At 33.7% G+C, this 25,980-nt stretch overlaps 1 protein-coding gene across 5 annotated transcripts in view; it reads right to left on the reverse strand.

The window, feature by feature from the left end:
- LOC117207298 (rap1 GTPase-activating protein 1) overlaps positions 1–25,980 on the reverse strand; it is a 251,108-nt gene that overhangs the window by 154,719 nt on the left and 70,409 nt on the right. Inside the window, exon 1 of one of the 5 annotated variants that reach the window (XM_033447352.1) lies at positions 5,328–5,964. The exons of the other annotated variants lie outside the window; for them this stretch is intronic. Coding sequence (XP_033303243.1) covers positions 5,328–5,446 — 119 coding nt within the window. The 5' untranslated portion in view covers positions 5,447–5,964. Of the gene's footprint in view, positions 1–5,327; positions 5,965–25,980 lie in introns of those variants that run through there. 5 annotated transcript variants of the gene reach the window in all.

The raw sequence follows: 25,980 nt of genomic DNA on the forward strand, positions 1-25,980 counted from the left end.
ATGCATTTATGATAGATCTAAACACGTAAAAATGTATTAGGTTGTCCGAAAAGTTTCTTTCGTTTTATAAGGAAATAATAGATGTACAATGTTTTTTGTTTTATATTAGTTTATTGAATTATGCACGAACATAATAACAGAAATACAACGAAATGGATCATACCTAATTCAATAAAATAATATAAAATAGAAATTGTTGTTCATCTATTATCACCTTATGAAACGAAAGAAACTTTTCGGACAACCTAATACCTACAGAATGCACAGAATATTCACCCAAATGTATACAATAACGAAAGCAACGTACTTGTAATATTTAAAGACTGAAACAAATTTCGATCTATGCTCCATTACTTTAGTGGTATTCAAAAAAATATGAATTTAAATAAAAATTCACAGTCTAAATGTGATATTCGTAAGCTTTGTAATATCTGTATTTATAGAAACTAATTGATTGTAATCTTTACTTTTGGCTTCGTATGTTTCTTCTGAGAATTCATCAATTCTCACAAGTCATTTATAGTAGTATGTATCTAATATGATTGTGGTAATATTTATACTCTTTGATACGCTGTTCATACGCCGTGTAGTGCCACTTGACAGTAACTATAATACTTCAACTGAGTGAAATCTGATTATTTGAGATGAGAAATTACACAAGTGACGAACTACTTATAAATGCCTAGAATGACTAAACAGAAGGATGTAAATAGAAAGATGACTGTAAGTTGTGTGTATGTTTTTGACGATTCTAAACTTTACTTTTCGTCCTAAATTTTTGTCAAATTTTCTTATTTATATGTATCAATAATAAATTTAATCTAAATTACTGTTAAATCCCTAGCTTTTTCTGAATAAATTGCTTTCTTGAGAAACATTGAGTGCAAGTAACGTATTTATATCTACTGATACCCGCATGAGATATAGAAATCGTAAAACAAGATAGAGATCAATCCAATTGCCAGTTTCTTGGAAACTAGCATGAGGTAGAATTGTTTGTGGCTTTAGGAGAGGAAAATTCCTTCTTTCGTATATGCTATCAATTACACCCACCACAAATGGTTAATTTTTTTTAAAATGGTTACAATTTTTTTTTAATTAACATGAAGTTGAAATTTTTATTACAAACTATGTTGTCCAGATAAATACTGTCATTATTTTATATTATAATATTAATGTAATAATATTAAAAAGATCGTTAACATAACATTATGGATTTAATAGGATTTATATTTATATACAATAAACTTTAAAAAAATATTATATCTCCCAAAATACAAATAAATTTAAACTGCGAGAATCATGGTATAAGCTCATAATAAGCGTTTAAGTGTAGCGATGCCTGGACTCTTCTGACTTTGAATTAAAAGCGAATATTACAAAATACAGTTTATCATGTTATTATCATATATCATTTACCGTGCCTCAACATCGAGATATTTTTTAACGTTAAAAAAATACTACTGAATCAACCGAATTAACGATACGTTTAATCACTGATATTTCTGCGTTTGTAAAATTAATCATTTCTTAGATGTAATTTTCTCTCAAAAAATATAACCGCTCAAATTTCCAACATTACAGAAATCAGTTTTTGATTACCGCTGGTTTGTTTTATCCGAGTGTATTTTATGGTGAAACAAAGAGACAGCTTGATCGGCAAGCATTCGAAGACAATCGCGGTTGTAACGTAATGCGTCGCCATAAAAAATCGCTCGTGTCCGCGTAGCGCATCGAAAAACAAACACGTTTCCGGAGAACGTGGTGCATCCGCATGTATCGCGTTACAGCGTGCATTCCGATTTTCTGAAACGCCGCCGAGCCGGGAGAGTCCTCCTCGTCCCCGGAATTCAACGCGACTCGCGTACCACGTATACACACGTACTTAACGTATGTACGTACGTACGTACATAAAACGTGAACAGTGATTACAGTTAAGAAAGGGGGCGAGGAGCGTCAAGACAAAAAAACGCCGAGTCGATCAAACCCGTAATCACAATTTACCAACGAAATATTTATGGACTGTCATTTTGTAAATTACCGCGAGATTACGGCTCGTTACGTGGCTTCATGCAAACTTCACGGTGCTCGTACGCTCCCGTCCAGGATGTAACGGACATGCTCTAAACTCTTAACGACATACACCGTAGGGGAAGAATACTTGCATCATGCTACCCTAATTCGCATCCCGAGTTGGGTGCTGGATGCGCAGGATAGCCAAACTAAAGTGTTATCCTGAGGACATCGTGCGTCGTTTTAAATAGGCTAACGTGATCACTCAGCGTAAAAGTAGATCGGACAGTGATAGTCATAGCGTGTGCTTTTGAATTAAAAGCAATGTACAAATGAAATATTGATGATAATTATTAATATAATGATAATCTTAACGAGTCGGGCAGATAACTGTGAAACATAGCGAAGTACTAGGAACTAGAAAAAAGTTTTATCGCGGAGAACACTATCCAAAACTTAATGGATACTTCTTGTTGCAGGTAAATAAAGAAATATTCGAAATATTAAAAAATTAAAAATTATTAATGTTATTAATTTTCGTCCTTTGTTTTTTTATACTTATTGTTTGTAACAATAAATAACGATTAATATGAAATCTATCGTTACTGATTCAATTGTACTCTTTACTGGCCAATTCCAGCGATACCCAATTCGATATAATTTTTATCATAATCAAAAAAGTATCTTTTATTAGTAGCACGTATTTTTTTGATATCAAATAAACAGAAATGAACATAAGTTTCGTTTCCATGAAACGTTTAAGATTTTCAAGAGAATCATAAAATTTATACTTGGAAGTTCTCGAGATTTATTTCGATAATTCAAGTGAACTATTTAATGTTTATATTCTAAATTTGAGCAAATAAATACAACAGCAGCGTTCTATGATAATCTTGAATTTACTGTTAAATCATATTATTTTCAGAATGTTAATACCGAATAAGGGCAATTATTAAATCTTTAAAAACTCTCGTGTAATGCGTGATGTATTATTGGAATTCAAGCTCCTGAAATGATACGTTTTTAGGATAATACGTATAATTTATTGCACCAAATTGAGCAAATTATAACTCTATATTTAGAAGCTATGAAGTATTATGTTAGTATACATTGAGGAAACTGTCATCCCTTGGCACTTTATAAAGGAAGATTTAAAGCCACTTCAAATTCATGTAATTTACATACATTTTTCGTAAACACGATTCGAAGATCGAAAGAACATATATTACTTAAATTCGCTTACAAGCACTGTATATTACTAAATAAACATTTATATTTATAATATTAACTCAGAAGTATTAAAATGTGCAATTTACTGTTTCATATAAAATGTCTATGCATATACTGTATGTATTTTGCAAATACTGTAAGTTAAATCTGTGTTAGATGTTGTCATTTTAAATTGGTATTATTTTTTATATTATCATATTATTATTGTTTATATGCAGAACGATATAAATAAGGAAGATTATTATGATTATTAAAAAACAATCATAAAGAAATACAAGTTATATCATAAGAAAAGATATATGTCATGAAATGCTAATTACGAAGAAGAACAAGTTCTTTAAAATTGCAATGTAATAAATTATAAAAATTTTCTAAAAAGTCATTTTATCTGACCTAATCCAATTTTTCCATTTTACTGTAGATTTAATATATGAATCAGAACAGATGTTATAGAAAGAGGTTTTTATAAAAAAAAATTATGACGAAACTTGATGTTGTCTACATTTTTGTTCCGCGATATTAAATAGCCAGACATCGATAAATTACAGAAGTGCTTAAACGGGGACAGCGAATACATTCATCGCAACAAGGCTAATATGTGGTAAATTGAGTAAACCTATCTGCTGCCATTCAAAAACCAAATGTATCAGGTGTAACCCATTAATTTAAGCATTTACATTATATCTTTCCACATTATGTGTCATCATACTATATCAAAAGTTTCCGGAATTAATACTGGTAGCAATGACTCATTGTAATTAGAAAAATATTAAAAAGTTGGCCTCAGTTATTTATTAGGTTGTCCAAAAAGTGTCTTTCTTTCGCAAACGTGTTTTTTACAACAGTGCACCTTTATACAAACGTGAAACCAAGTCTGTGAAATGTCGCGGTGTTTATCTCGACAGAACAAAGTGGATCGTACGTAATTCGACAAAATGATACAAAACAAAAAACATTATGCGTCTATTATTTCCTTATAAAACGAAAGAAGCTTCTCGGACAACCTAATATATCGTCAGTTTTGTCTTTGAGACAATAACAGTTTTTAGACCTTTAGGTTTTCAAGGTTATAATTTACTTTTCAATATACTTGAGCGAGGGAGTCGTAAGTCATGCAAAAATGTAATAGATTATTAAGATACTAACAAAATAGTATGTATATATATCGTAAAGTATCATTCTCGCTTAGCGGACAATACGCGAAAATTCTTTTCTCGTTTAATATTTAAGATTTATAAAAATTAAAATATACATGTACCCATGTATTTGAATTAAAAGCTCCTAATTTGTAATATTAGGATTGGCTCAAAATTTTTATTGCTTTAAAACACGTTCCACGTGTTTCGTCTAAGTAGACGTATCTGTTTAATACACGTTCACAACTAATAGAAACACAGTTAATCTATCGATGTGTAACACCCTCTGCGATTTCTATGATTTCAAAGTTACGTTGCACAGCTCAACATTCTGAACAACTGTTTCTTGTACATATAACCGGCGATCGGCCTTAGTTTCCAATGTTTTCAATCTGGTATGTAACATTAATCGGACCGCCGCGCCGCACGGTCGGCCCCATGAATCTCCTTATCAATATATCGCCTCTTGGCATTGATAGTGGCGCAACTTAAAAAATGTAAACTCTAGAGGAGAGGCTTTATTGATATAACTGCCTTCTGACGGAAAACTGATAGAATTATAAATATGCTGTTTTACATGATAAAAATAGAAACACAGCGTAGACCTTGTATGCAATAAAAGTATATACGAAATTTGTTGAGCTGTGTCACCATTATTGTCAAGCAGCGATATTACTATAAACAGTGCGTAGCGACCGGATATTACTACATACTACATACTAACCCAATTCAGCTTGAAAACTCATGCCGAACGGAGGAATATTCTCGTATGTAACTGGAAAACTATAGCCGATCGCCGGTTATACGCATCGGAAAAAGTTGCTCAGAATGTTGAGTTTTACGACATATTTGAAAATCATGGAGGTCGGGGAAGGCGCCACATATCGATAGGTTGACCAAAAACAAACTATTACAACTACAAATGGAGGAAGAAGTATGATAAATTACCGTTTCTTGGATAGGAGCGTGTACGACTCCTTGGAGCCGGTGCAAAGTCTCATCCGCATTTTGCGAGCTGCCCTATCGACACTTCGCTTCTTAGCTACACCACCCTCTAAAACTGGCATCCAGACCAATTCGACGCGCGTCTACAAACGACAAGATGCAGAACAACACTACAATGATCATTGAACACCGCCCACGACACACAAGATACGCACCACTCCCACGCACCTTGCGCCCTGTGCTTTCGCTTGGTGTTTTTAAAACTGACCGATTCACAGGGTCCGGCCGGGAATAACCGAAGGTACGATTAATCGTTTTCCACTCGCCACGCACTGGGTAATTATTTCGTCGGTGATTTTTCCTAGCCAACAGTAATATAATTTACTGCTGATAATTCTTGCTTGTTGCTGGCCTTATCGAGAAAAGAGTTCTTGCTTCTCCACCCACGATTCTCTTCGATACGTACTTGCACCACCTCCTCTTTCTCAATCCTTTACTTGCTTTTCTCTCTTTTCCTCTCTCCCTTTCTCTCTCGTTCTTCTAAACAACTATTACCGCGATAAGTGAACGCCGCTTTCAGCCAAAAGCCTATATACTCTTCATCGATGGATACTCACTCGTGACACGTTTCTGTTCTCACAACCGTAGCGAGAATTGATTTTCAGATCGCAGCTAATGCACCGCGCGAAACCTATCTGCCAGTCTACACGGCCGCGCAGAAAAAAGCGTGGACCTCATAAGTGGCCTTTTTGTTCGACGATCGAGGCAGAGGCTAGATAAGCATAAGTGCAGTGGCAAGAACTCGCTCGCTTCCCGTTTCCTGCCGAGATCAAAAGCAGCCTTGACAGTAATGTCTTTCGGTTGACACCGTGTGGAATTGTATCGCGTGCCTTCGATATTTTTCTTGCCGCGTCACTGTCCCGTTGAAACGCTCTCTGTTTACTCTTTCGACTTAAATTTTCTTCTTCTCTCGCGACCTTACTGCTCAATCCGCCGGAAACGAACACGCCGCACCACAACCAACGATCACTTTCTAGAGTTCAGGTACTTGTCGAGCGTTCACCGCGAAAACGATAACGTTGTCCGCTTAAAGGATGTTTGACACGCTCAAGAATACTCTCGGTACGGATAGTCATTCCTCTCGCAACGCGAGAAATAAACGATAGCGACGATACGTGAGTGCACAAGCAATTCATCACCGCGTCCCCGGCACAAAGAACCGCTCACGCGCTTTATCGCATCGACGAGGATGCCTCGTGTCCGCGATTAAGCACAATCCACAACAGACGGCGCTATATACTTATTTTCCGAACGAGCCGGCGACAACGCAACGACAACGACACGCACGTTCTCGCACTTATCGCACTCAAGATGTTACACGCGGCCGAGTTCCGATTTGTGAATGAAACCGACGACACCGTCAACTGTTCGAGATCGTTAAATTTCAGTCCGGTCGAGTCACGCTCCGTTCCGCTTGAAAACTGTGTCGCTCTCTTCCAGTCAAGAGTCCTTTCAAGAAACACGATCACGCACGAAATTCAGCTTCCGAATGTTCGTGAAGGAACAAGACGCTTGTAACTTGTGGATCTTGTAATTGGAGATATAGTTGGAAACGCTTTGAGTCGCATAAAAGCGGAAAACTTCGAACGAGAACACTTTCTATTTAGAACATTTCGCTGGATGAATTGACAAATTTAAAAAAAATTAAATTTAACTTATATCGCTAATGTCCAACAACAAATTTTCCGTTTAAACTATAAACATTCTTTATAAGTATATAAAATATATAACGTAAAGCAGAGATAGTGTAGGCAATTTTAGTGGAATTTCACGACACGATATTAACCTTCTGCGGCCTGAGCCACATTCTACGTTTTACTGCGATCGTTTCATATCTAATATATTAAATTCGAAGGTATAATCGAAATTTAACTATAACTACAAGTGTTTATAGTTAATAATATCTGTACATTAATTTATTTTTATTGAATCCAGTTTTGTTCGATTTATGATTTGGGAATCGCGAAAGGTTAACTTAGTTCACAATTCACGCAAACGTCTTAAACTTATCTTCCTCTTCGAACGGAACGATACTCCTGTCGGGTTAACTATTTTTACACGAACAGTTCGATTAAAATCTCCGATCGTGTTGAATAAAATCGATGCACTATACACGTAACGCGAGAAACACGTTAACTACTATAAACAGCAACTGTGAAACGAACGCGATGCTTGCATCGCTACGTATGAGCGTGCCAATTGCAGATTGTTGGACGATCGTGGGGCAGAGTATGTCAGCAAAAAGAGGGGAGCCGAGAGTCCTCTACGAGCCCGATGGCAAAAGTCAACAAGAGTTCTCGTAGGCGGCCGCGAAAAAACTTGAAGACGTTGATAGATACCGCGATGTTCCACACCCGCAACCTCTGATACGCGTGTAAATATTGCGTGAATATCAGTGAGTCGTTCTCTGTGTGACGTCACGCGCCGCCGTAAGCAGATCAGGGAAACTCGTCAGCGTTTCTTGCTGTATTCGTCTGTTTTATTCGAACCGAATTAACAGTTTGAATTTTCTAACCATCTCGAGTTCAAAGAACTTCACACGTGAGATGTGCGCGATGAATCCACCCGTATCGTCTTCGCTCGGACGTGAAACGCAATCTGCACGTGTGCGCGAGAAACGGAACAAACACAAAGGCAGCAGGGTAGTCGTTAGACCATATTATCACGAACGAAGTTGGAAAACGAGATTCAAAGGTGTACTTCCAACAAGCAGAATTCTACGATTTGTTATGTTGATAGTCAACAATGCCGGTCGAAATAGCAACGGAGAAAAAGTATTCCCGCTTATCGTTCAATGTCTTCTTCGAACACTTCCACTTCCACGAACAATGTAACGTCTTGACAAACACGCACGTGCCACGTTGTCCTTCACACTCGCGAACCCATATCCGGCCGATTCGTTCGCTGTAATTTTCGATTACGTGAAAAATACATACAAGAAGGCGGTATGTTCACAGCAGGGATGAGAAACAACTGAAAAACCGAGCTTCGTATCAGCCGGTGCAGATTCTCGGACAAACACGCACAGCCTAGGCTAAGGAAGGATTCCCGCACGTACACTTGAATGGGCCTCGGTAAAGAACGCACGTGCGTACGCGCAGCCCGACGAAGCGAGTATGAAACAAGAAGGCATGCGTCACGCTCTCGTAAGGCCCCGATCCTAGTGGCAGTGGCACAACTGCACCGGAGGGGGCACGGCGCTCACTAGGGGAACGAGAGGAAGGGAAAATCGACGAGTAGGCCCCCGGGGAGGAAATATCTCTCCCCCTCCCGGCTTTTGCTTCTCTCTTTCTCACTTCTGTGGCCTTGCGATCTTGCTACTTGCTATCTCGTTTACGCGATTATCTGTTTCGTATTTCTACTGCTGCATGTTCCCCGTCCCTCTCCATCTGCTGCTTCGAGCTGTTTCTCATTTACTCGTGTCGTCTGTTTCCGCCCTCATGATTCTTGCGAACATAGTACCATCGATTTTTCTTGACTTTCTCTCGACTTTCTTAAACACGTTTAGTGTTTGTCATTCAGCTTTATATGCTGGCACGCTGATTCACAACAAGATTCATCCATTTTTGTGAATATTCGTGGTTGCGTAGCTATGTATGGATAGTTCGCTCGTATATGCATATTCGTTCTTAGATCTTCGTTATATCGTTTTATCTTTGGAATCGAGCAACGAACGCTATTACATCAAAATAGAATGCGCAAAGCAATTGATAGTACAAGAAACCAAAAATCGATGTCTTACGTGCCACACATGTATTCCATTTCACTGGAAAATTCAATTGTGTAATTTTACTTATCTCTTCCTCACATCTAATCTGAGTAGTATTAGCTTGTATTATTAGGTAATCAAGTTAATATTATTAATGAAATTTTATAAGTTGTAAATTACCAACTGATTGCCCTACTTCATGAAAAATTGTAAGGTTATCGGGACAATAGAATAAAACCACACCTTGTTATTTATTAACGTTATTGATCATTCGTAAATTATTACGTGAGACTCTAGTGCTCAGCATGAAACTAATACAGGAAGAAATACACAATTTCAATGACAAAAGATCCGCATTTACGAAGCTCGTGTTTTCAATAAATATAAAATCGATTTTTTTAGTTTATACTATACATGATAATCAATATAAATTTACTATAAGTCAAATTCAGTATAAATCAATTTAGTACAAATTAAATGTACAAATTTTCTTTGTTTGTTCGCTTATTTTATCATAAGTTCATATTTTCATAAAAACAGCTAGAACAGTAGATCGCAGACAGCAATTTCTTACATTTAATATTATTAAAACGAATGCCGTAGTTTGTATTTATATATTTTTCCATATTATATACGGTTTTTGGATTTTTGCACCTTCGTATGTTCCATAAATGCATCAACAACCGCAATCTAATTATAAACTCGCTATTTTACTCGCATCATAAATATGTGCTTTATCATGTAAAATACTGAATAGAGTAAAAGTCTTTTTCCAGTAACGAGTACATAGATGTTTTAATATTTATGACTGGCAGTGTATCTTCTCGTTTCGTGCTCCGGAATTTCGTCCGCTTCTTTGGGATTCGTTTCTCTCCGTTTTCCGTGACCTCTGCTCGTCTATTACTCTCTGTAGGTTAACTCCATGTCACGCGCTCTCTGCAAGCACTGTGTGTGCCGTTATGTGTTAAATATGCGCGTGCATATGTTTCCGTGGCTGTTGGCAGCGAGGTTCAAGACTGTAGGTGGTAATCACCGATGATGTAAATCGAGGAGACTTATGACCACCCACGACCTCTTTTCCCATCTCGATGTCGTGACGGTGTGTCCTGCTACTTTTAGGTGATATCCGAGATAATTGGTTTTACTTGTAAGGAAATTGCGAATGATTCACTTGTTTTTATAATTCGATTCATTCGTCAGTAATTATTTAATAATCGCATGCTTATTTCAATGCTGTCAATAGCAATTATTGTAATTTGTATTTCAAACGACAGACTTTCTGTGCATATCATTATGAATATATATGATAATTTATTCCTTCGAGCAAATACACTTTATTTACTGTATTTCATTTATATAAACGAGTATTATGATCTCTTTCGTTGTATTTCCCTCGTGGGACATTATTTAAATTAGTATAAATAAATAACGCTTAACGAATTTAGATATAATAAAATCATTCAATTTCATGGAAACATTTATGAAAAAAAATATATCGGATAATTTAATTTAATGAGTTGTAATTGCATATAAGACGTTATCAAACAAAATTTAGAAGAGCGATGTTATGAAAATATATAAAATGTAAAAATGTAAAAATACATTGCGTTATTTGGTTAAAGCGAAAGATTGGAAATATATTTTTCTACACTTCTTTCACTCTTTTACGATTTTCATTAACGGAATATATGTCATTCGTTCGTCATTTACTAGTTTATTAAGCGCGTTATAATTTAATTTTAAAATATTCATGATTAATATGTCAAACGATACTTGTTTCTGTTTTCGTTATAATAACAAATTTACGCGGACAAACATGAATTGCAATGTTTTCACAGGATTAATAATTTAAATATCACCACATAATTATCTGTTGAACGCAATTATCATATTGAATAAATGTGCAAAGCATCGTAGTATAAGCTCATTACGAGTGTTTTGCTTTTCATAAATACCTATTTCGTTTATATTTTATACAATCGATTATTATGAATTGCAAAATACGATAAGCTCTTGTCTGAATATCCGGATTAAGCGAAGGTAAAACTTGAAGTGACATGTATAATATTGATTACTCTTAATATTATTATCACTGTTGCAGCGAATAAGAATTAATTAAAGGCATCAAATGACGATAATCTTCAAATCATTTTAGCATCAGAAAAACAAACACGCAACGTGCATAACGAACATGGATTTAAATGCTAATAGCAAACCGCCGTTTAATTTTCTTTCATTGCTTCTTATTGCAGTTATTCAATAACACGCGCGATAAGAAGCACGGTTTAGCTTGAAAACAGGGTCATATTAATTATACCGTTTCGGCAGTAGCAAATCAAAGGAAGCATGCGTCTCGTACAATTACCTGAACAAATTTCCATTTATGTAAATGAACGGCGAGAACAGGTGCTAATGTAAATTATCATAGCTTTCACAGACTCGACTTTTCATGCGTTTCAGCGTGTACGCGCGCATCATGCCGTTAAAATCCTCTCGAGATGGTCGCAAAAGAGAATGGCTGCATAGGCAGACTCATTTTTCCACTGCTCTGAAATTCAATGGCGTTTTGGCTACGCTCTATTATCCACGATCCATAAACTTCCACATAAGTGGAAAAACGTGCTGCGTTTCATGAACCCCTTCTTCCATTTGACGAAGGTAACCATTCTCACGGGAATTCGATGATGGCACGCGACATATGCGCGCCACGGTCATTCGATCCCGCCAATTTTCGAGGGAAATTGATGGGAAAGCGGACCCGGCTGCCGCAAAACCGCGTAGGAATGAAAATTAAACGCACGCCCATTGTTATCGATAATCGACGATTCGCCGAGCCGTAAGTGATTCTGATTCGAGCTCGTCGAACGTTTCGGTCAGAAATCATTATGCGTCAATAGGTCTAATTCGTCGGCGAATTGAATCGTTACCGCGCTTAATTATTCAAACGCGTTTTACCTGCGGCTACCGTTTCGGTCCTTTATGGTGGCTGTTCATTTGTGGGATCATGGGCTGCGTAATTTCCGTTCGTTCTACCAAACTAGATTCCTTTATTAACTCGAACCTTTTTCTTATTTTCTTCTTTTCAAAGCCATTTCTCATTTCTCATCAAAAATTAATACTAAAATATTTCCGCGAGTTACTGTATAAATAAATAGAAATAAAGCGCTGTATGGCGAAAATAAATAGATTATATGTATGTAATCATATTTCTATCTCAAATAAAAATTAACATTACTTTTTTCAAAAATACTTATATATGGTATTCTTAACAATTACAAAAACGAAAAATTCGATACATATTATTTTGATAGTTTTGCTAATTCCAGAGTTAAGTAATAATTGGTAAACTATCTGTATGTAGGTACAATAGTGATAAAATGGAACAATGCCTGTATATTGATTAAATTCAATACTGTATTTATTTTGATTTGATAATATTGACTTTGTACATATGTTATCGGAAAATAAACGGTTTCTGATATAATATTAAACACATGATTGCGTAAATTAATTATGATTATACAGTTCCTGTTGACCAATCTTTCCTATTTTGTGCTAAGAAATATATTAGCGCTATTATAGTGAAATAGATATACATTAACTCTGTTCCATCTATACCTGTTCTATATTTGTTCTATCTGTTATATCTATACATAATAAGGTTTGAGGTATCACAACAATGAATTTTATTGAAATCTGGACCTACAAGGTATACATAACAATAAGTTATCAGATTCAACGATATTATCTTGATACTTTCGAACGATAGTGTAAATGTTAATAAAAAATCATGTGATAGAGCTAAGAATAGTACAAAGTAACAATAAATAAAGATAAAGAGAAAACGAAAAGAACAGAACTATCGATGCTTGTAACTAACGAAAGAAAAGTGGATTGCTGGAATCGACACCAATGTCACGATGATGATTTACAGGTTCTTTCACAGCTGACGTCGAACAGTGTCCCAACGTGGAAAACACGAACCAGTAACATACAGGGCAGCATCGAAGCATATGTGCGGCACTCGTAAATTACACAAGCACAATACTAGTCTTTTGGTCTGATTACTATTGTTCCAAACGTGAACAAACAGAATGAAAGTCAGCGATCCTATAGCACTTGATAGTTATACCGCGAGAATATTGTTTATGTAGGAAATGCATCGTCGGGAATACTTTTGTACGTTGCTTACTCTTAAATCGATTCATCCAACTGCACGCAGAAGTTTTGGCACGATGACTTTTACAACTTCAGAAAGCTACAGACTTTTCCGTGTCGCAGTGTTTCATTGTTATTTCGTTTATAAGTATTTTGTTTCTTCATCGCCTTTGTTTCAACAAAATTTAATATGTTTTATGAAATCACAATTTTGGAGTTTCATCGTACAATTTTTTCTTTAGATATAATATCTTTAAGGGAAGAAATATTGTTTATTTCTCTAAATTGATGTTAAATCTATTTGTTTAAATAGTTTAAAAATTGTCTCATATCGATTATGGTAACCTTGTGAAATAAGACAGTAATAATATATTTGACTATATTCATTGAAAATAATTAAATCAAACGCAGGAATAATTTTATATAAATTTTCAGCTGATAAGTTAACTCTCAAGCTTTAATTATTAAACTGTTAGCAACATATACATATTTTACAATCGTGATCGGAAAATATTACTGTTCAACCAAATATAATACAATTAGACAGAAAATATAGTTTCACGAAATGCGCAAGGTACATTCTACAGAACGATGTATATTTATTCAAACGTGGAAACTTTCTGAATAAACGCACGATCATTACTTCCGTGTACAAAAAAAATGTAGGTACACGGAAAAATCAACATTAAACAAAGGATCGGGCGTATCAGACAAAAGATCACTTTTTAAACTGATAATAACTCATATTATGATATGGATGTCTATTATTCGACTCGGTAGCTGCATCCTGTGCATTCATTTCAATCTCCGGGGTGGCACGTGTGCGTCAATGTGCGCAAACGTTCCCTCTACCTACACGATGACAACCGCTTGCCCCAGCTATCTGCCTACCTACCTACCTACTCACCTACTCGTACATATCCATTCACCCAACCTGTCCCGTTTCTGCAACGCTTTGCTCTCGCTTAATGCGAGCAAACTATGCGAGTGTAGTATCATAGTATCCCGTCTGTGGTAGTACGCACTAAACGGGCAAGAACTTTAAAAGCGGCTCACATATTGATAACATTTCCGATACCGCGATTAATTCGGATAAGCTCGAATTTTTTCACATTTTTCGAAGTAATGTCATTTTGTTTTTATTTGAGGTTTAAATCGAATCTGTCTAAATATATCAAACTTGACTTTTATCAATAAGTTTGATACGAGCTATTTATTAAAAATTTATAAAAAATTTGATCTGAATACAATGCTATTTATTCTGAATATTACATAGGAGTTATGAAAGACGTTACCACACGTTTGTTACAATTGCAGAGATAAGGGAGATAATAAAAGAATGCTGATGTAAGGGGATCATTTAGAAACTGAATGTAAATGAATATCTAGATGGAGTTAAATTAAACGTGAATTTAAATTCACGAGGTGGCTATAATTCCAAATGTATTTTACGCTTTAATTAATGTCATTCCGTTCGCTTCTCGACATTTTCAGCGCATAGCTATTTAAGCGTCGGTCAAGGTACTATAATTTGAAAATCAATTCGATATTAAACGTTCTCGTATTCGTATAAAACGAAAATTTCAATAGCGTTTGATATGAACGTGCTAGGGACGCTTCTACCGCGTTATTGTCGCAGAATATTTCCCTTAAAATTGCTGGATAGTGCCAAGCTCAAATTTCAAAACTTAACGCCAGGACAAGCTCAATTTAAATATTAATTTCAATATAAACTTTAAAGTGTATCTTGTACATTGACGTCTCGATGCCTTGTAACTCTAATTTATGAAAATCTTTTAAAAGCTCTTCTTTGCGATAAGTATAGTGCATATTATACTGGTAAAAAAATTGAATTAGAAGCAAAGCTGAATACGTACTGAATGAAATACGATGTAATATAATTTTTGAACGTTTAGTAAAGTGAAATAGCGAATGAAATAGCAAATGTAGGTAAATGTTAGAAATTTTCCTTATACCTTATCTCAAGATGTCAAAATCATTTTCTAGAATATTAGACAATGGCACATTAATATTATATTTACAGAATTGCTTGCTGACTATGAGTACAGTTGTCTGTTCATTTACAAACAATGCAGTTAGATCTCCAATTATTTCACTTCATTAAAATTTCGTGCTCAGAAGGGATAAACAACGATATATAAACTTTCGAGTCTATTGAACTAATGATTAGAGATATATGTATACAACGGGAAGGAACGGAAATTCTGAAGTAAAGAATTGCACTTAAAAAGGAACATCTAATCGGACATCAAGATCGCTACGAGGGGTGACGCTCGAGCCCATTGTTACAAGACCGGAAGTCAGGAACCCCGTAAAAATCAGAATAACACGAATCAAGATAAAAGTTAGGATAAAATTGTACGAACTAAGAGAAAAATTAAAAATATGTTAAAATTTTGTTTCCTTTCGTTGATGATGTCATTAATCGTTTAATTTTTAGACTTTTTATAGGTGTTTTCATAACATTGTTTGTATCTTTATCTGAAACGTTTGGAACAATTCCTATAGCTGTTTAACGTGTTTTAAGTGCACAATCAGCGCTTATACAAGTGTTTTACTTTCCTTTTACTAATATGTAAATGTTGTTCGTAAATTTGTTTTATTACAACATCGAGTACATATTTGACAAATCTTTTAAACCAACATACTTTCTTTTTTAATATTCCTTTCTTCAATAATCTTTGTTACTGCCTAATGGCTATCGAGATTATTGAGAATAGTTCAAATAAAATATTTCAATTAGAATTAAGCAAAGTCCATTATACTCGCCTATAAATGTAATATGTCGTGCATCATAGATATAAACATGTTGTAACCGTAAGAAGAAGTCCCATTGCTATGATCTACGTAATAAGTGTCTTTCATTAAAAATGTACAATATACTTGAAATCTCTTTGTAATCATTCGTGTATACATATATCATTCTTGATCACACTTTTAATAACTTTTATATTATTTATTTACAGCCTATTTAGAGATCAGGAATATATTCAGACAACGAACACGCCTTACCATTTTAAACATTGTATCAATGTCGATGTATATGATATAAAGCACAATATATACATATACATATATACAGGGTGGTTGGTAACTGGTGGTACAAGCGGAAAGGGGGTGATTCTACGTGAAAAAAGAAGTCGAAAATATAAAATAAAAATTAAAAAAAAATTTTTTTCTTTTTAATTTTTCCATCGAGACAACGATCTACAGTGAGATCCGTTATAACGAGACGTGATAAAGTGCACGCGTACCGAGCGAAAATTCAAAGTCGATTTTCTCGAAAACAAAGCCTCAAATGAAAAATTTGTATTCTATATTTTCGACTTCTTTTTTCGCGTAGAATCACACTCTTCCCGCTTGTACCACCAGTTACCAACCACCCTTTATGTATGTATGCATATACCTATACTATCGTCAGTATAAATCATGAGACACTTATAACAATTAGTACCTACGCTTAAGATAGGCATACATATATATTGCAATTACACAATTATTTAAATTATTATAATATTAATATTTTTCATAAGGAAACTATGTTTTGCAGATTTTATCCCTGGAATTTCATTTTATTGAAGCTTATGTTTACAATTAAGATGAGAATGTGTACAAGTACCGAATAACATTTGTTTGTTTTATGATTTTGTTATTTGGAGATAGAGTAGTTGTCTGTTTCTTTAGCTATCGCATGACGTAATAGAATTACTTCTCGTTAACTTCAATTTTTAATTTCATAAATAAATTTCGAAGAACGTTTAAAATAAAACGTAAATTAAAACTTATGCTAATAATCGTGCTTCATATATCACAATTCTTGATTTTTCGCTGGTTCTGTTACGGTCTCATGCAATTCCATTGCACAATATAACCAATATAACCGCCCGTAGCGTAACTGCCTTTGCTTTCTCACAAACGTGCAATAAAAGAAAGGGACAAAGTTGCAAGCCAGTACGTTGTAACGAACGTGCAGTGGATTTCGTAAACAACGAGATTAGTTACCGACACGACGCAATAGTGATAAACGAAGAGGCGTGGACGCGACTACGCTCGCCACGATAACGTAGATGCCGTAGGCGATAACCTGTATTATGAATCACAGCGTTCATTAATATGAAAATTGTATTCGTTATTCCTCTGCGATTCCTTTATCGCGCAAGAAAGGACAATGCACTCAGCCGAAGAACCTCGGAACCTGTCTGCGGAAAATGCGCTTGTTCCGCGCGGGAAAGGAATAAGCACAGTTACGTAATGAGTCGCATGCGCCGAAACATGTTGCACGGGCGTGCGTTAAGAAAGACTAAAATAAGGTCCAATATAAAAAGACTAAGATAAATAACGTGTCGGTGGAAGATGTAGTAATGTAGGATTATTTGAGCCATCTTAAAATTCAGGCCTAAACATCTTAAAATTCAATTTTGAACTTTGCATAGAATAATGAAACTTGTTGTATATCACAAGACGCTGTTACTCTGTAATATAATAACGGAAGAATGAGGCAATATCGCGTACTTTACGTTCAGCAAGAAAATATATCAAAAATGAGAAAACAAGTACACGTATAATGTCATACGGTTATTCGAGTCAGCGAGGAGATATCGTATAAGAAATTATAAAATAAACAACAAAGTAACTTCCAGAAATATTATAATTATATAAAAAATATTAATATTAGCTGAACAAACTTTCCTTTTCACGAATAAAAGTTATGTCCTGGTAGAAAACTATGGCCATCGATCAAGGTGTTACTCACTGTTTATCACGTCAATAATAATCCATTTTCAAATATAAATTGGTTAAAAATTGTTCATAATCGGATTTGACGAAACACAAGGCAAATTACTTAGCTTGACTTAAATATTCTTCAGAACATATCCTATCTTACCCTACTGCACGATTAGTTTCACGTTTTCCGTCTTCCGAAAGTGCACGGAGTTCGAATTGCTGTTAAATCTGCCACGATGTTCGAGTTTTTATCTTCCAGTCTTATTTTTGTTTTAACAAGAAAGTTTTAAATGTTCTATGAACCCATTTATATTTATTCTTTCATATTCTCTTCAAAATTAGATTTCTGAACAGTAACATTAGTGAAGGTATTTAACTGATTAGTCTTCATAAATACCTTCATTCATTGACTTAACAAAATACTCTGATGAAAAATTGACACTGATTCGTTATAAACCTATGAATATCTTGTACATTGTGAGAAATTAAAAGGGAAAGTCTTTAGTTAAAGAGCTTTTTACCTTCTTTTTCTCGATTTTGGATCGTTTTATTATACTAACTGCAACTCATTGTTTTTAAAGAAAAATATTGTTGATTGCAATAACAGTAAGTTTATTGCAAACCATTAGTTCCATCTTAACTCATTCTTTATGTATATATATTAAAACTAATTGTAGAACATGTGTTCGCACCATCTTTTTTATTCCTGCAATTAGATGCTAATTAAATAAATGGGTTGAATTGCCAATTTTTATGTAACTATATCTTCGCAAATAAATTTCCTCGTAACTAAATTACTTTACGTTGATTACTTTTTAACGCGATGCAAAGAAGGTTGAAAATAGATCTAACTAAAAGAAAAATATAGTGTACACAGATAATAATTTGCGTATGCATCGCACATAACTTTCTTCATAAACTCTATTTAGTATATCCATAATAACAGCTCGGAACTTTCAATTTGGCTTACCACGTACTCTATCTATTAAAATTTCTCGATAATACGGGTTCGGTTAATTCTAAGATTAGGTAGCTGTGCTATTTCGCGAGAATAACTTCAAACTGCGAGCCAGCAAAACCGAATACCAACAGGAAAACAAATAACGACGGCGGTGAGTCGTTGCAAATGGAACTTTGAGAGGAACTAGGTTTTCCCTTGTAAATCGAATCTGGAATAAACGAACGGGATAATGGTAAAAAAAAAAGGAGAAAAAAAAACGTGGTGCGACGCTAGAAAAACGGGAAAACAAAAGGCGGGTGGAAGGGGTAGAAGCCCCTTTGGCATGAACATCATCGTTTTGACAGGCCTTGACGAATTTTGACAGGAGCCACCACATGGCTGCTCGGTTTCGAAAAGCCTCGCCAATGGTATCCTGTGGAGGAAAGAAGGGGGCACGAACCGTAGCGAACAAACAAACGAAATAATAATGTAACGCACACTCGATCGTTTTCGCTTCACCGTTGCATCGTATCGAGTCGTTTCGTAACAAATGGAGCAACTGAAGTAACTGGAACAACGACATTTGGGATGTGCAATCGTGTTTAGATAAACGATTCCCAGTGCGCTTCATAATTCACGGTTCTGCATGGGCTGCGAACTCGAGATAGCAAAATATTATCAAATTTTGTAGAACACCTGGATGGTGTAGAACAGCAGCAAAGGAAAATGCAAGGACGCGAAGAGAATACGGAAGAATAAATAATAATAATGGCGTTATTATTTCAGAAAATGTATAATTTAGGAGAATAATTTTATGTTTATTGATTAAGCAACGAGTAAGGTATCTGTTTCTAATTTTCAATTTCAAATATCTATCCTATCAATTTACTGATAAAAGGCTTCAGAATACACCAGTCGAATTATTCGATTATTAAATGGGTATTCGTGTCATATGCTTTTGTAAAATAGATGTATCTTCAGTGATACACTTATTATTACTATTTAGGTTTATTTTTGGTTCTATGTAATATTAAGGTTCATCTATGTACATTGGAGAGCTGCGAAATAAGATTCAGTATTTTATTTTCTAAGATTAAAATATCGTTGAAATAATCTTTTGAATATTAAAACGAACATTATTTGATTCGTTTGAAGCGTTATTGCTATTGCTGTTTGTTGTAGATTGGTTTTAGTGATATTTCTTGAAAATATTTTAGATTTATTTTCAGTAATACTTTTTATTTTATCTATATAAATCTCCTATTTTAAAAAAGGTCATTCGATGAAAAATTAAAAAGGAACTGGCAAAGAGAAAAAAGACTCTGTAATATAAGAATAATATTGTATGCTAAAGGTAGATAAAAAAACTAAAGAAAATAAAAGAATGATAATCTTCTAACACATAGATAATAAATGTAGTCAATTCAATAACAGATATAAATTATGAAAAATTATAATGAAGATAGCGAAAATGATACGGAATATTAATTTTTCAACGGCAACTATAAACATGATAATAAAGTAGAAAAGTGTGCACATGTTGTTGTATTTCTTGTTTTCGTTAGAGATACGACGAGTTACATACGTCCAATGTGTACAAAAGATAGTAGAACAAAATAAATTTTATAAAATGAAAACTATTCGTTTATTGGTTTGTTTTATGTAAATAAATATTAATTTTTAGTAAGAAAAATAAAGGTTTTGAATTTTCTTTACAAATTATCTATCCACTTTCTTCACTGTAATTTCAAAAAATTTGCAACTTTATATATTTTATTAGCTAAATATGAATATCTATTAATTTTGTCAGTTTATAGTATTTTGTTTCTTCGGTTATTTATGATCGTATTAATTACCTGTATTATGATTATTAGTGACGCAAAAAAAAAAAAATTGAAAAAATAGGATTATATATTACTACATAATTGACGATATTTCAATAATTTGTATATTGATTTATGATCTTTTAGATTGTATCGTTTCCATTAGAAAGAAATATTTCTTTATGTTTGTGTAAACTTTCACAATCAGATATTTCATATTCTGTATTTACCCTGCTTGAAGGAATATCACACACTATTAATACCTTAATATTCGAATCTCAAAATACCGATAAAAATGCGAGCATTTTCATAAATGACACGTGCGCGTATGTACAGCACCCAACGAGGGATACAAAATGATTGGAACGCGTGCTTTGAAAATAGGGTCACATTGAAGGGGAACACTAGCCATGCGGTTGAAGGAAGACGAAGGGTGCCCCATAGAAACCTGTTACAGCCATGGAACCTATTTCTGTGCCGTTTATCCGACCGTCACACGCGTACGAGCCAGTACCAGTAAAGATCATCAGACAAAATGATGCGCGTGCGACAGGCAGACGTATTGCGTTATTGATGACGACGAAGGGCCAGTTGTTTCCGAACAAAACTTCTATGGCAGAAAAATTTTCTCGCATGTACTCCTGTCACCCTCTTTCATTGGGCTTCGCATGTTTCTGCGCGCTCGTGCCCCATGCTGAGTGTCAAAGTTCATTTTTTGGCGAAATTACTCTCAATCTCATCGTATCAGGAATAGGGCGTTTTCCCTGGAGTTCCGAATTACCACCATTTATTTTCGTACTGCGTAAAAAGATGAATTTGAACGTGACCATCAATGCCCCAATCACCACTGCAAATGTATCCGACATCAGTGAATAGCCATTCATTTCATTCACCGTTTCAGGTTGACAGCTAATTTATTTAAACGAAACATCGTGCATGATACGCATTGGATATAATTGTTGGTAAATTTTTATTTCGAATATTTTGTTTTATTCATACGATGCAGAAATGAAATTGTCTCTGTTCCTCTCTCTCGTGAAATGTACATGATAACATAGTGGTTATAGAGAAATTTCGACTATGGTATTTTTCACGTAATATTATGTAAAAATCGAGTTACATTTAAATTAATGAACAGAACGAACTGATTGCATATGTATTCTATGTGTAGATTATGCTTATATAGATAAAATCTCAATATTATTGAATACCGATAATGGTCAAATAAACTCTAGCAATTATATAATAATCGTAAATGCTATTTGTTGCTTTCACGGTATGAATGATTCGTTTAATTAAATTTATCAGCCAAGTGCTTATCAGCAAATTGATTATTCATAGTTTAACATACTTGCGTTAATGAATTAACAAGTAAGCAACAAAGTATATAATAACTTTTGTCTCATTCCCAAATCATCGATAGTGACGTGCAATGATAATTTAAGCTTATTATTATCTTATGATAATTTAGTTAACGCGATGTTTCGCGTTTTTGCGTACCATCTGTCAATTTGCGTTTGTTTCTATGAATCTTTATTATTTAAAAAAGTTGTAATCGCGTGAACGCAAGCAGGAATGGATATAAAATATATCGATATTTTTATTTAATTTATTATGTAATTTATTAAATTTATTACTTAATTGACGGCATTTAATTTAAGAACTGATTCTAATTACATAATCGACATGATGATAATTTACTAAGCAAATGTATATCATAGACTAGAGGCGATCTTACAAATTTGATAAATAGATCTAATTAAATAGAAATATTAACTAAGCGTAAAGAGTAATTAAAAATGATTAATTGACAATGCACACAATGCAAACTACGTTTGTATTTTAGAAATTGCGTTTAAACACAAACAAAATTAAAATGTAATTAAGTATAATCTATTTATTGCATTTTAATGTTACTCAAATTTATAAAAATATATAAAGTTATTTATAAAGACAAATAAATTCATATTTTCTGTCTGTGTCTTAAATGATTTTTACCATGAATTTCTTTAATTATAAATAATAATTAAAAGTATAGATATTTGTTAAATTGTACCATGTTAAATTTTATGTAATAACATGTTCTCAAATGTAACGTATTTACAAAATTAATTATTGTAATGTAATTGTTATTATCATAGATATATTTCTTAACGAAAAAATTGCCAGCATGTATATAATTATTAATCTAATAACAATTTAATAAATTATTTTAATAATTTATTATTATTATATATAATTATCGTGTTTCTATATATGTAAGTTATTAATTTAGTATTGTTATCATATCCATAATAAAGATAGTTCCGAATAATTTTGTGTAAAATTTAAATATTTGTTCCAATATAATTAATTTAATATATAGTATAGGCGCATTTTTTTCTCCCACTAAAGAATCTTACATCTTGATATAAATTAATTTATATGCGTAATCTACCTGACAACAGTTAACACGACTGTAGTACAATGTAGTATGTGTACAATGTGTACAATGTAGTACAATGAAACGTGTTTCCTCTATCGCTAATGTTTAATTTCGTTTCTCCCAATGATGTTGCTGGAGACGCGACGTGCAGTACAGGCATAACGAGGGTCAACTGGTGTGACACTAGAACGACACCATCATTCGAATCACGTTTCGCCATCGGCATTTGCTCGCTCTCGTTTCCGGCATACGGTTTCCGGTAAATTAAATCTGCGTTAGCGTGCGCATCGAGATCTTCGGGCACCACGAAATTTCTTTCCTGTGCGACGTAAAGGGCACTTGCATCGAAAGGCGGAAGCGGAAACGATTTCCTAGATTCGAAATCTGCTTTCTTGACGGCCATTTCTTCCTTTCATTCCACTCTTTTACATTAAACGGTAATCATGATTCGGAAAGTGATTGCAGGAGCTTACGATTTCTATCGGCGAGGAAATGAATCGAAAGTCCAAATTAAGATGTAATGATAGCGCCATATAATTGCAGGTTGCCATACGTTAGAATCTTGTTGTGATATTCTTCTAGAGTAGTAGCTAGTTAATTAGTATCGGACATGCTCGAAGGAATTTTGAAAAAATGTGAAATAATAAAAAAAGAGTCATAATTATTTCGAGCGATTATTTCAGAATTTATTATTAATGAAATGTAATGTTGATGTTGAATATACTAAAATTTTATGCGCAATACCATGAAATAATACCATACACCATATAACATACATACATAGTGACCATACATATACAGTATAATAATAACTATATACAGTATAATAATAACTTATACAATATACATATTTTTATTTATTATATATGTATATATATTATTTAGTATATCTATTTAGTATATACTAGATTTACTTTCCAGAATTCATAGCTAAAAAATGTACATCAATCATACACGAAATTATGAAGATGATCAAGTACGAAATATTTTATTAACTGTTTCATTATAAAATGACACATTTTGTGTCAAAGAGAATTGAGGAATTAAGAGGGACCGCAAATGTAGATATCTAAAAAGGTATAAAAGAATTTAAATTTCACGCGGATTATAAGCACCACAAAGTGTCGCCTATGGTTGAAAGAAATGAAAGTATAACGTAAAATGAGCGAGTTTAATTAATCTGACATATTTTATTCTCCCTCTGAATCTATAAAGATAATAGACACTGAAGCTCTATATTGTTCAAGTAATAAATTATGTATGTATTAGGTCATCCGAAAAGTTTCTTTCGTTTTATAGGGAAATAATGGATGCACAACATTTTCCGTTTTATATTATTTTATCGAATTACGTATGATCCATTTTGTTCTATCAAAATAAAGATCATAACGGTTGACAGATTAAGTTTCATGTTTGTATAAAGATACATCGTTGTAAAAGACACGTCTGTAAAAGAAAGACACTTTTCGGACAACCTTATATATGAGGAAAATACGTCTTTTGTACTTTTTCTACTCAGAATCTTCGACTCAGAAATTTCTAATATTTGTTCAAAACTGAATGCGAATTGTTTATTAGTATTTAGTGCATTTTTAGTGCAATTGTTTATTAGTGTGCGTGGCGTAACAAAAGTTACTGATAACATTAAGAAAAGAAGAAACGACCTTCTAAAGTTAGTATAGAGGATTTAAATAAAAATGAATCACCTGGGTAAGAAATAGAAATGATTGATAATGATCAATTAAAGACTTTAATCGAGTTGAATACACATCAAAGCGTATCTAGTAGATATTGCAGATAAATTACGTATGCATTATGCAACAGTTTCTCGTCACCTTTATAAGCCATACAGAATACTAAACAGTTAGACAAATGTGTTCTCAACGATCAAATGGATATACAAAAGCAATGATGGCTAGTTCTAACATGAAATCAAACTCTTTTCTTATATAAGATCATCATTTACGATGACAAGTCTATCATGCTTTCCAGAATTTAGATCACATCTTAGTCGAACAAAAATTTAGCAACAAAACCATAATATAAAATACTTCCGAAGACTTTCTCGTATTTGGAAACGTAAAATTATTAAGTAAAACTATTTAAAAAACCTTGTTTTACGAATATCAGGAGCCGGCATATTAAACGAGCATGTTAAACAGATAGTGTTGTTAATAAATATTTTCAGTGAAATAATAGAATTTAAACATTTTTTTTTAATTTTGATTACTTAATTTGCAACAAACCAATTTTTAAAAATATTATGTCCCTTTAGGAATTATGAAAAGTTTCACAACAGATATTTTTCTATGTAAGTCCGCTACAATCTGCATTATCTTAGTGCAGAATATAAGCTAAAGTTCGCTTAATCATAATCTGTGTTAGACAGGTAACTACAACAAGAAGTCGCTGTTCAGCTCAAAGAAAGTTCAGCTTGTAATACAGGGCCAGAGGCAGTTAAGCTGCAACTCATTCTGTAGCCAGATCGGAGGTTAATAATAGTTTATTGAATTAAAGCTTAGCAGAAACACGTAAATATAACTTGGAGTAATACTTGAAAGAAAACTAATCAATTAGTGTGTGTTGCATAGTGATTTTTATTTTGCAAAAATCACGAGTCTTCGGATCTCTTTTATGAACCGATGGAAGTACATACGATTTTAAATGAATAAAACGAAAGCAAATTAATTAATAATGCCACGTTCTAAACAACAATATCTTTAATCTCAAATAAAAAAATAGAGAAATTATTACTGAAAATAGAAACTTTCACTTGATATAATTGATGTAATGAA

Source organism: Bombus bifarius, unplaced genomic scaffold (assembly GCF_011952205.1).
Source record: "Bombus bifarius isolate JDL3187 unplaced genomic scaffold, Bbif_JDL3187 scf7180000008026, whole genome shotgun sequence".
In the NCBI taxonomy this organism is placed as follows: Eukaryota; Metazoa; Arthropoda; class Insecta; order Hymenoptera; family Apidae; genus Bombus; species Bombus bifarius.